The sequence below is a fragment of the Pristis pectinata genome, chromosome 15 (genome assembly GCF_009764475.1).
Source record: "Pristis pectinata isolate sPriPec2 chromosome 15, sPriPec2.1.pri, whole genome shotgun sequence".
Lineage (NCBI taxonomy): Eukaryota > Metazoa > Chordata > Chondrichthyes > Rhinopristiformes > Pristidae > Pristis > Pristis pectinata.
The window spans coordinates 11,150,074-11,162,589 of record NC_067419.1 but is presented as its reverse complement, the minus strand read 5'-3'; the positions used below and the strand labels follow the sequence as shown (position 1 = coordinate 11,162,589).

General features: G+C 43.6%; 1 protein-coding gene across 2 annotated transcripts in view; it reads left to right on the top strand.

Moving 5' to 3' along the window:
• Positions 1-12,516, top strand: part of LOC127578218 (sortilin-like) — a 106,000-nt gene that overhangs the window by 34,934 nt on the left and 58,550 nt on the right. For both annotated transcript variants that reach the window (XR_007957493.1, XM_052029961.1), the window contains exon 3: positions 10,581-10,657. Coding sequence is in view for 1 of the 2 variants with exons in the window: in XM_052029961.1 (XP_051885921.1) it covers positions 10,581-10,657 (77 nt within the window). In the remaining variant the exon portion in view is untranslated. The remainder of the gene's footprint in view (positions 1-10,580; positions 10,658-12,516) is intronic.

Genomic DNA, 12,516 nt, shown 5'->3' with positions numbered 1-12,516 from the left:
TCTAAAATTGCAGAATTCGATGTTGAATCCTGCAGGCTGCAACATACCCAGACAGAAGATGAGGTGTTTCTCAAGCTTGCATTGGACCCTGTTGTGACAGCGCAGGAGGGCACCAACAGAAAGGTCAGGGAAACAAAGGACTGTAGATGCTGGAATCTGGATGAAAAACACTGATGCTGGAGGAACTCAGCAGGCCAGGCAGCATCCCTGGCGAAAAGCAGGTGGTCAACATTTCGGATCAGGACTTTTCTTCAGGACTGAAGATAGGAAAAGGGGAAGCCCAAAATAAAGGAGGGAAAAGCAGAGCAGTGATAGGTGGACAAAAGAGAGGAGGCGGGGTGGGCACAGGGTGGTGATAGGTAGATGCAGGTAAGAGATAGTGATAGGCAGGTACGAGGGAGGAGGGGAGAGCAGATCCACTGGGAGATGGGTCAAAGGTACGGAGAGAGATAAAAAAAAGGTGTAGAAAAAAGAGAGAGAGGCTAGGAAAGGGAAGAAAAGAAACATGTTGGGGTGGGGGGGGGGAAGTGTTGGGATGACTTAAAGTGGGAGAATTCAATGTTCAAGCCGTTAGGCTGCAAGGTTCCAAGACGGAAAATAAGGTGCTGTTCCTCTAGTTTGTGCTTGGAATTCTCCTGGCAGTGAAGGAGGCTGAGGACTGACCTATCAGTCTGACTGATAGTGTTGGGGGGGAGTTGAAGTGACTGGCAACGGGCAGATGCAGATCACGGTTACAGATAGAGCGCAGGTGTTCGTAGTGGGTGCGTGGAACGCACTGCCAGCAGAGGTTGTGGGGGCAGAAAGGGTGCAGAGGAGATTTACAAGGATGCTGCCTGGATTGCGGAGCATGCCTTATGAAAGCAGGTTGAGGGAACTCAGCCTTTTCTCCTTGGAGCGACGGAGGATGAGGGGGGACCTGATAGAGGTATATAAGATGATGAGAGGTATTGACAGGGTAGATAGTCTGAGGCTTTTCCCCAGGGCTGAAATAGTTGCCACAAGAGGATGTAGGTTTAAGGTGCTGGGGAGCAGGTATAGAGGAGATGTCAGGGGTAAATTTTTTACTCAGAGAGTGGTGAGTGCATGGAATGGTCTACCAGCAACGGTGGTGGAAGCGGATACAATAGGGTCTTAAGACTTTTGGATAGGTACATGGAGCTGAGAAAACTAGAGAGCTATAGGTAAGCCTAGTAATTTCTAAGGTAGGGACATGTTCGGCGCAGCTTTTTGGGCCGAAGGGCCTGGATTGTGCTGTAGGTTTTCTATGTTCAGGACATTTCAGAGTTTCTTAGATACATGAATGATAGAGAAATGGAGGGCTATGTGGGAGGGAAGGGTTAGATAGATCTTAGAGCAGGATAAAATGTTGGCACAACATTGTGGGCCAAAGGGCCTGTACTGTGCTGTAATGTTCTATGTTCTGTGAAACGGTCACCTGGCTGCATTTGGTCTCGTCAGTGTAGAGAAGGCCACACTTGGAGCACTGAATGCAGTGGATGATATTAAGGGAGGTGCAGGTAAATGTCTGTCTTACCTGAAAGGACTGTTTGGGTCCCTGGATGGAGGTGGTGTAGGGGCAGGTGTTGCACCTATGGCGGGGGCAGTGGAAAGTTCCTGGGGTGGGAGCAGGATGTGTGGGGGGGAGAGGAGTGAACTCTGGAGTCGCAGAGAGAGCGGTCCTGTGAAAGGCAGAAAGGGGTGGGGAGGGGAAGATATGCTTGGTAGTGGGGTCCTGTTGGAGATGGCTGAAGTGGTGGAGAATGATGTGTTGGATACATGGGCTGATAGAATGAATTGTGAGGACAAGGGGGACCCTATCCCTCCTGGCTTTGGGAGGGGTGAGGGTGAGAGTAGAGGTGTGGGAAATGGCAGAGATACGGGTGCGAGCTCTCTCGACCACAGTTGGGGGTAAGCCCCGGTTAGAAAAGAAGTCGGACATCTCAGATGTCCTGGAGTGGAAAGCCTCATCATGGGAGCAGATGCAGCAGAGGCGGGGAAATTGAGAAAAAGGAATCGTGTCCTTGCAAGAGATGGAGTGGGAGGTCAGACTGGGAGTGAGGTGATCAATTAAAGTGGCAGGCAGCCAGAAGTTCAAGGCTGCTCCTGTGGAGTGAGCACAGGTGCTCTACAAAGAGATCACCCAATCTGCATTTGGTTCCTGCAGTGTAGAGGAGGCCACATTGTGAATACTACATATAATATAGTAGATTGGAGGAAGTGCAAGTGAATTATTACTTTGCTAGGAAAGAATGTTTGGTTCCCTGGATGGTGGGAAGGGAAGAGATGAAAGGTAAAGTATTCCACCTCCTGTGGTTGCTTGGGAAAGTGCAATATAATGAGGAGTGGTAAGCAGGGAAGGAAGAGTGGACCAGGGAGTCACAAAGACAGCAATCCCTTTGAATTGCTGAAAGAGGAGAAGAATGTGTGTTTGGTGGCAGAATCTTGTTGGAGCTGGTGAAAATTGTGAAGGATGATCTGTTAAATGCAGAGGGGTGGAAGGGCAGGCTTGGGAAACTCTGTTCTTGCTCTTTTTGGGACGAGAAAGGGTGAGAGAAGATGCATGAGGAATAGACCAAATGTGGTCAAGGGCTCTGTTCACTATGGTGGAGGGGAAGCCACTGTTAGGGAAGAAGGAAGACATTCCAGAGGCACTAAACAATCTGCTGGAGGAACTCTTGGGGGGGGGGGGAGTGGGGGGAAGAAATCCTTCCCCCCACCACAGGTGCTGTTCGACATGCTGAATTCTTCCAGCAGATTGTTGTTCCAGATTCCAGCATCTGCAGTCTTGTGCTTCCTGTGATTCCAGAGGCACTGATGTGGACTGTCACATCACTGGATCAAATGCAATCGAGGTGGAGGACCTGGGCAAATGAAATGGAGTCCTTACGAAGGCAGGGTGGAAAGAAGTATAATCAAGGTAGCAGTGGGAGTCTGTGAGTTTTTACTGAAAGTTGGTGGCTAGCCTATCCCCTGCAAGGAAAGCTAAGAGGTAGAGAAGGGGAAGGGAAGAGTCACAGATGATTTGAAGGTGAGAGCGGCATGCCAATTGGCTGTGAAAGGGAGAAACTTTTGAATTCTGTGTGAGTGCAGGAAGCAGCATCCAAGCAGCTTTTGATGTACTGGAAAAAGAATTGAAGGATTGGGAACAAGCAGAACTGAAACAAGGACCATTCCATATCTCCCACAAAAAGATATGGGGCTTTGAAATAACCTGACTGAATTTTGCTGAAAAATGGCTTTATGGGAAGAGTGGGATCACTAAGTGCACAGCAGGCACCAGAACCATATTGCCACCTAAATGCAGTTTATTCTGGGAAGTGCATGGTTGACTTTCCAGAGTGGTGCAATGCTCCCCAATGTGACACATGATCATTTCTGGGTTAAGTCATTTTTCAATCACATAACAAGGAAGAGAATAAACGACAAACAACGTTGTAGTGTGAGACACAAGATGGGTCAGAAGGTAGTGGGAATAGAGGAATCATTTTCTGAAGTCCATTTGAAAGATGTGATGGTGTCATTCCTTGAGCTTCACTGGAGCAGAGCAGGAGGCTCAGAACAGAGAGCTCAAAGTGCGAGTGGAGTGGGGAATTAAAGTAACAGATCACCAGCCTGTGCTGGCAGGCTGTGCAGAGGTGTTCTGAAAAGTGTTTGGATACTGTGTCATGAGCGGTGCATTTAGTTTGATGAATTTGTAAGTAAATCCCAGTTTCATCTGGAAAGTGCGTTTGGGGCTCTTTATGGGGCACTTACAGGATGGAATGCAAGTGATGAATATGTGCTCACATCTACCTGTAGGAGGACTCGGGCACCAGACTCCACAACCATGAACCAGGTCTGGCTTGCCCTCTTAAGTTTCACTGAAGCAGGCTTTGCCTGCTAATGAAATTCTTATGAAGGCTTGTTTTTGCTTGAGTTGCCCCTGTCAATTACAGATCATGCAAATTAATTTTGAAAAAGTGATATTAAAAACATGTTAAACAGCAATTGACACCACTGCACAAAATTTCTAGGCACTCTAGGTCAATATATCTCAATTTTTGATCCAGTTATGAAGGTTAATCATTGATCTGAGACACTAAGTTGATTTTGCTGTCCAGACCTGCTCCCTGACTTGCTCAGTGTTTCCAGTGTTTTCTGTTTTTATTTTAGCCTGATCTGCATCATTCACAATGGGCAGAAATGTATTAACCTTTTGCCAACGATTCTGAAGAGAACTGTTGGTGAGGTTCTCCTCGCAGATCATTGCACTCCTGTCTTCCACACCTGTGAGTTGCAGAGTGCAAATATGGCATGTGCTGGAAGTCAGATGACTAGTGAAAATAGAGAAGCCCCCATTAATTTGAATAGGGTTGCTGACCTGAATGGAATGGATAAGTGATTTTAATCTCTCTTGTTTTTTAACTAATTCATAGCAGTTAAATGTGTTTTAGATACATTTATTATTTAACTTTTTAATTTTTTAAAGTTTTCCCATTTATCCAAATCTATTTAAAATGTTCTTTTAAAAACATTTCTGATTAATGGATATTCAAAATATTTGATAAGTCATTTGATGACACATCAAAAGGCTATCAGGAGCTGGACCTCAGTTTCCACAGCTGAGTTGATTCACCGATTGTGCTGCATCATGGGACAGGTACTAATGTGAGGGTTCCTGGTCAAATAGACCCACAGAGCTACCAAATTTTAGTGCACCTGGTTGGGTGGGGGTCGGGTGCAAACAGAAGGGACAGGTCCAGCACGATCCAACACATCTTGCTTTTGTTCTGGAGCATAAATTAATGAATACTTTACGTCAGTATTCACCACGGAAAAAGATCTGGGTGATTGTAGTGGGGACTTGCAGTGGCCTAAAAAGCTTGAGCATGTAGATATTAGAAAAGGGGTGGCGCTGAAACTTTTGGAAAGCATCAAGTTAGATAAGTCGCCGGGACCTGATGAGATGTACCCCAGGTTGCTGTGGGAGGCGAGGGAGGAAATTGCGGAACCTCTGACGATGATCTTTGTGTCGTCCATGGAGACGGGAGAGGTTCCGGAAGATTGGAGGGTTGCGGATGTTGTTCCCTTATTCATGAAGGGGTGTAGGGATAGCCCAGGAAATTATAGACCAGTGAGTCTTACCTGAGTGGTTGTTAAGCTGATGGAGAAGATCCTGAGAGGCAGGATTTATGAACATTTGGAGAGGTATAATATGATTAGGAATAGTCAGCATGGCTTTGTTAAGGGCAGATCCTGCCTTACGAGCCTGGTTGAATTTTTTGAGGATGTGACTAAACACATCGATGAAGGGAGAATAGTAGATGTAGTGTATATGGATTTCAGCAAGGCGACTGATAAGGTACCCCATGCGAGGCTTATGGAGAAGGTGAGGAGACATGGGATCCAAGGGGACATTGCAGTGTGGATCCAGAACCGGCTGGCCCATAGAAGGCAAAGAGTGGTTGTTGAAGGGTCGTATTCTGCATGGAGGTCGGTGACCAGTGGTGTACCTCAGGGATCTGTACTGGGACCCTTACTATTTGTGATTTTTATAAATGACCTGGATGAGGAAGTGGAGGGTTGGGTTAGTAAGTTTGTGGATGACACGAAGGTTGGGGGTGTTGTGGATAGTTTGGAGGGCTGTTAGAGGTTACAGAGGGACATAGATAGGATGCAGAGTTGGGCTGAGAAGTGGCAGATGCAGTTCAACCCAAATAAATGTGAAGTGGTTCATTTTGGTAGGTCAAATATGTTGGTGGAATATAGTCTTAATGGTAGGACTCTTGGTAGTTTGGAGGATCAGAGGGATCTTGGGGTCCGAGTCCATAGGACGCTCAAAGCGGCTGCGCAGGTTGACTCTGTGGTTAAGAAGGCATGTGGTGTATTGTCCTTCATCAATCGGGGAATTGAATTTAGGAGCCGAGAGGTATTGTTGCAGCTATATAGGTCCCTGGTCAGACTCCACTTGGAGTACTGTGCTCAGTTCTGGTCGCCTCACTACAGGAAAGTTGTAGAAGCCATAGAGAGGGTGCAGTGGAGATTTACAAGGATGCTGCCTGGGATGCGGAGCATGCCTTATGAAAGCAGGTTGAGGGAACTCAGCTTTTTCTCCTTGGAGAGACGGAGGATGAGGGGGGACCTGATAGAGGTGTATAAGATGATGAGAGGTATTGATAGGGTAGATAGTCAGAGGCTTTTCCCCAGGGCTGAATTGGTGGCCACAAGAGGACATAGGCTTAAGGTGCTGGGCAGTAGACATAGAGGAGATGTCAGGGGTAAGTTTTTTACTGAGAGAGTGGTGAGTGCATGGAATGGGCTGCCGGAGATGGTGGTGGAGGCTGATACGATAGGGTCTTTCAAGAGACTGTTAGATCGGTATATGGAGCTGAGTAAAATAGAGGGCTATGGGTAAGCCTAGTAATTTCTTGGGTAGGGACATGTTCGGCACAGCTTTGTGGGCCAAAAGGCCTGAATTGTGCTGTAATTGTTCTATGTTCTATAAACTGGAAGAGAAAGTCACAAAGTCATTCCTCTCAAGTGAAATAAATACTGTAAATTGCATAACAACGAATTTAGAGGGAAGTATATGTAGTTGTTTTAATATTGTTTATAATTAAGGGAAGCAATTGTTATAACTTGATTGTGGGTTTTGATTTAGTGAAATATTTTTTTGAAAAAGTGTGCTGATTTGTTTATTTAAGGGATTTAAATGATCAAGCAGTGTCTGTCCAGAAAATATATAGTTTTCTATGTGGACTACTACTTTGATACTTGGATACTTTCAGCAACAAATGAAGAGTTGTCTTAATTAACTCTCAAATCACAAGAACAAAAAATATCCAGTTCCTGAATTCGATATCTTGCTGGATAATATGAATTTTAAAGCACCCAATGCCTAAATATATTTATAATAAAATTAGACCTATTTGGCAACAGTTAGGCCAGGTTCTATTACTGATCTATAATCATTTTAAGGGGGACAATGAGTACACACCTGTACAATGATGTAGTTTGGTAGCACAATCACCTAATTGAACTATTCTGCAAATTTAATAGGATCTAAACTCATGATGTTGATTGAACTTCCACAGGTGGGGTGTTGGAGGAGGGGGTGGATGTTAAAGAAGTACTTTAAGTTTGAGAAGAAAGGGAAAATGTTGGCACTGTCAACCGATGGATCGCCACAGAAAATCACCAGATGTTTTGTCGGAACACAGTTGGCAGAAGTTTGGAAGCAAGTGGCTTCCTGCACACAAATTCAGGCAATGGTGCGGAAGTGTTCATGGTTGTGGTTAGGGAATAAACATCTTTGTTACATTGTAGTTTGGAATAAAAGCCAAGTAATGTGATTAGGTGCTAATTCCTTGTATGAAATACTAAGCAATTGATTTTGGAGAAGCATTTTATAGTCAACATAAATGTGCAAATCAAGTGCCAAGGAGCCTTCCCATTGTTTGTCTTTCTACTGATCTCCTGATTAATATTTAATACTTCCTCCTTTGTGAACGTCAAAGACATTCATAGACTTTCCATTTAAGCAACAGCTTAGAAGGCTGGTAAAGCTCAATGCAGACCCTCACCAACTATTCAGCAATCTATGGTTAACCCTGTCGGAAGGGCCAAACATCTTGCTTTTCCTGTAGGAGCTTCATTGGACTTTTATTGGGTTTCTCCATCATGTCTATTCTGGTGAGGTTTCTTTCTACACCAGTGCTTGACCTGTCTTCCTTTATTCTTAACTTTGGGACCATTTTCTGTCCTTTTAGGCTCACTCCTTCTCATCCTGTCCATAACTAGGGGATTCTCCTTGTCTTATCTTTTACCCCACCAGGATCTACATTCAATAGGTCAAGTGCAAGCTTATTTCACCTTCCCACTCCCACTCGATTCCACCCCCACCCCCCCCCCCCCAATCCCATCCCACGTATCCTTTCAGCTCTCTGAAAGGACTATTCTCTCTAGGATGTTTCGGCTTATTCTTTCATCTCCACTGATATCCACTCCCCTTCCTGTGGTACCTTCCTGTGCAACCACAGATGCCACACTTTCACTTTTTCCCAACATTCAGTGCCAAAACACAAGTTCCAGGCGAAGCAGCAATATGCTTATAATTCAGTCTTTAAGCTTGACCCTAAGCTTCCACTTGGCTCTTGCCTCAATTCTTCATCCTACATTCACTCTGACCTCTTCAATGTCCTATACAGTTCTAAGGAAGTTTAACTTAAACCTGAGCTCATCAATCCTCCCCACCATTGAGAATGCCTTCAAGAGACGGTGCCTCAGGAGGGCAGCATCCATCACTATGGACCCTCACCATCTGGGACATGCCCTCTTCTTGTTACTGCTATTGGGGAGGAGGTGCAGGAGCCTGAAGACCCACACTTAACGATTTAGGAACAGCTTCTTCCCCTCTGTCATCAGATTTCTGAATGGTCCATGAAACCCATGAACACCACCATTTTTATGTCTTTGCAGTCTGCAGCTGCTGCAAAACAACAAATTTCACATCATATAAATCAGTGATAATAAACCTGACTCTGATCTTGCATCTTGATATGTTACAGTTTTCCGAGCTCAACAATCCAAATACTCATGATTTCCAGTTTTTGCATCATTCCTTTCTTTCTCCTTCTACTAATTTTACACAATTATTCTGTTTTTCTCATTTACATTTCCTCCAGACCAAGCTTTTGTTATTCGCTAATCTCTAACACCCTCTTTGACCTTGCAGTAACACCCTTTTTGATACTTAATCTCTCCTGAATATAAAGGAAGCCAACAGACCTTCCCTTATGTTCTCTCCTCCCCTCCTGTGCATTTGAAAGCATGTCTTATTTCTAATATTTTAACACAGTGAGTGGATAGAATCTGGAATGCATTGGTGTGGAAGTGGTGAATGCATATTCAATTGTAGCATTCAAAATCACCTGCGCGGTATCAAAAGCATGGTAGTGTAGTGGTTAGTGTAATGCTATTACAGTGCCAGCGACCCAGGTTCAATTCTGGCCGCTGTCTGTAAGGAGTTTGTACGTTCTCCCTGTGTCTGCGTGGGTTTCCTCCAAGTGCTCTGGTTTCCTCCTACATTCCAATAGCATACCGGTTAGGAAGTTGTGGGCATGCTATGATGGCGCCGGAAGCGTGGCGACACTCGTGGGCTGACCCCAGAGCACCCTACGCAAAGGTGCATTTCACTGTGTTTTGATGTGCATGTGACTAATTTTATGGTGCTGGCACAGATTGAACCGGCCAAATGGCATTCTTCAGTGTTGGAACCATTTTTGTCATTTTTCTTAGTACTGATTAAACATCAGCTCTGTTTCTTTCTCCAAAGATGTTGCCTGACTACTTGGTAATAAATATATTACCAATATTTACTGTTTTACTGCAGATTTCCAGCATCTGCAAAATTTTCATTTTAGAAAGAACTTCATTGTTTTGTATACACTGCAGTGTGTCCCCCTCTGCCTCCCCTTCTCCATCTGTCTCCTCTCTCCCTCTCTCCAAAAGCCATGTTAGGTGCTGAAGTCTAAAGAACCAAAGTAAGTACCCTCACTGTGTGCACACTGAGTCATGGAGTCAAACAATGGAAATTTACAGAGGCCGGTTACCTACCAATGATCATGTCTTTGGAGTCAGAGGAAACACAGGTGGTCACATGGAAATGGTACAAATTCCACATAGTCAGCACTGGAAATCAGGGTTGAACCCAGGTTGCTGGAGCTGTGAGTCAGCAGCTCTATTCGCCCCACTACTGTGCCACCACTGTTCCTTCTACATCTGCTTGGTCAGTACAAAGTGGTGGTAAATGGGAAGAATCCCAGACCTAGAGGCTGATATCCCTCTACTTTCAATCGCTGCATCAGATTAATTGGTTGGTCAAAGGCACTGACCTGGAATGAAAGCTCTGAGAATCCAATTAACAAGTTTGAGAGGGCTGCCTCAGTCCTGAATTTAATGCTAAAATATGTTTTGATAATAAAAGAAAATATTCCATGTTATACTTCATCCATTCCTATGGGATTATTGCAAAGTAGAGTGAAAGAATAGGGCTTGTTTTAATTATCAGTAGATTCTAATTACCTGCTCCTGCCTGCAGAAGTCTTCAGTCATATGTAAGCTCCAGTGTATTTCCTTCTTCTGGTTGATATAATCGTGCTCTCCTGTGGCATGGTAGTTCTGGGAGAGAGTGTGGGCTGAGGCTGCCACACCGCTGAGCAATGGATTCCCTATTTTGATTGTACCTGACTGGCTCCTTGTTGTAAAATAGCCCAGCATCCTCCTCCGGCTTCACTGGAAAAGAGCGGAAAGCAGGAAGTAGTCATGGGCTGAGATTATCAGTGTGTCGAATGAAAGATGATGGAGACATTGGGAGCCTTGAGCTATATTACATTTAAAATCACAAAACTTTTTGTTTATAGATTGTGCCCTCTTGGTTATTTTGCTTTGAGGAAGTGGGTACCTGAACCATTAAAGTTCAAACACACTTACTAATCTCCCTTCACCACTTAATAAACTTAACTTCATCAATTGCTTTGTTTTTCCAGTATTCTCAACATTGTACTTTAGCAATAAAATTAATACCCATTTCAATTTTTCAGATCATTCTTGCAATGACTACTTTCAACTTGCCACTTGCTTGGCTATTTTTTAGTGGAGCTTCCCGACTGTATAGAAGGTAAGGTTGTACTTCTGATGTCTTGCATCCTGCATGTCTCGTGTAGAATTTGGCCACATCTGCAATAGGGGACTGATTTAAAGTTGAGTTTATCTGAAAGTAAGTTGATTCGTTGTGAAGATTTAAATGAAAGATGTGGGATTTTTAATAAATCTTGCAATTATGGTTGAAACTAGCAACTCAACACTTATTGCTTATAAATGCTGTTGACATGGAGATGAGCAACCTTCTTAAACCACTGTCTCCATATGATAAAGATACTCCCATCGTACTTTTTTTAGAATTGCATCATAAAAATGTCATGGCACAGAAGGAGGCCATTTGACCTATTGAGTCTGTTAAGGGAGGAGTTCCAGGATTTTTTCCAAGTAATAATGGAAGAATTGCAATATATGACCATCTTTACATGACGTGGGGGACACTCAAGAATGATAATCCTCCGATGCATTTGCCAAGTTTGTACATCCAGATGGTAGAGACTGCATGTTTCTGACATACTGTTTGTAGCATTCAGCAGCAGATCATTTATTTAAATAAGGTAAAACTTTTCTAAGAGTGCATTTGATAGGAGATGAGATTATGCCCTATTATAAGTGTCAGACTTGAGTGAAAATTAGCCATAATCTACTCCATGTAACAGGGTAAATGGGATAAATTATTGCACCTTGCTGAGTTTTAAGAATGAAGCCTTTTTCAGCTTTAGGAATGCACAGTTCTGTACTATTTATCACCTATCAAAATAATGGAACTAACGCCACACAATCTTCCAACAGTACATTGCAAAAGGCAGGAGGTGTGTGGGATGTGGGGAGGATGAAATCAAAGCGATTATGCTTTGCACTGTTGAGCATTAGCTCTTGTGTGTCAACTCCTGCATAATAATTACTATTGAACTTTCTCAAAGGTGACTGCAGCAAATGCATTAATACTGTAGGAACAAGGAAAGAAAAATCATGTCACTAAGCGCTGGTGCTAAGAAATGCTAATCTCTCATTCTATATGGAATCCCTGTTGACTGTGGCAGTCTGTACTTTGCTTGCTTGATCCTGCCCTTACCCTCTCACATTAAACATATTTTATCTAAGGAGGTATTTGAGGAGGGCCCTGGCAATGACTTTCCCTGTGGCAGATAACAGGGAGATCCCTCCATAAATACCACAATCAGATTTGACTCCTTTATTGAAGAAGGTCATGATCACAGCATCTCTAATTTCCTCTACATGTCCTTCTTTTTCCAGCTGTGGAAAATAAAATTGTGAATTTATGACTTGAGTTCCTCACTGCCAAGTTTAGGCCTTCAGCAGGGGTACTTGCTCCCAAGGCTTTGTTGTTTTCCAGTTGGCATATAGCCTTTTTGATTTCTGGTTGCATAAGAGTGGCAGCAAGAGCGAATTGGTAGTTTGTTATAGAATGGAATCAAGAGTGGTCACATCAAGGACAGAGTCATGGTTGGGCAGCTCTTCAAAGTGTTCCTTCAAAATGGTATTAATTGCCTTTCTGTTCTTAAGTTCATCTCTTTTCTTGACTCTCAGTGCAGTGGCCCTTCAATGTTTGAAGCATAGTTTGCCTTAATAGCACTGAAGAATCTATGCTTGTCATCAGTTCTTTAGGTCTTGGGTTTACTGTTGGCCAGGTGCCTCTAAAGCTGTTCCCTTGAAATGTGGTTTCATCATTCACGATAGTTAAAATGCAATTTTCAATTTTCCTTCTCATTGTAAATACACAAACCATATTTAGTGGGAAGGAAAATCGAGAAGAGGAATCCAATACTATTTGTTTTGCACTTTTTTTTTAACCTAGATTACGTTTATCATTTTCTTGATACAACAATACCAGGCAATTGATGTGCACGTGTCCAT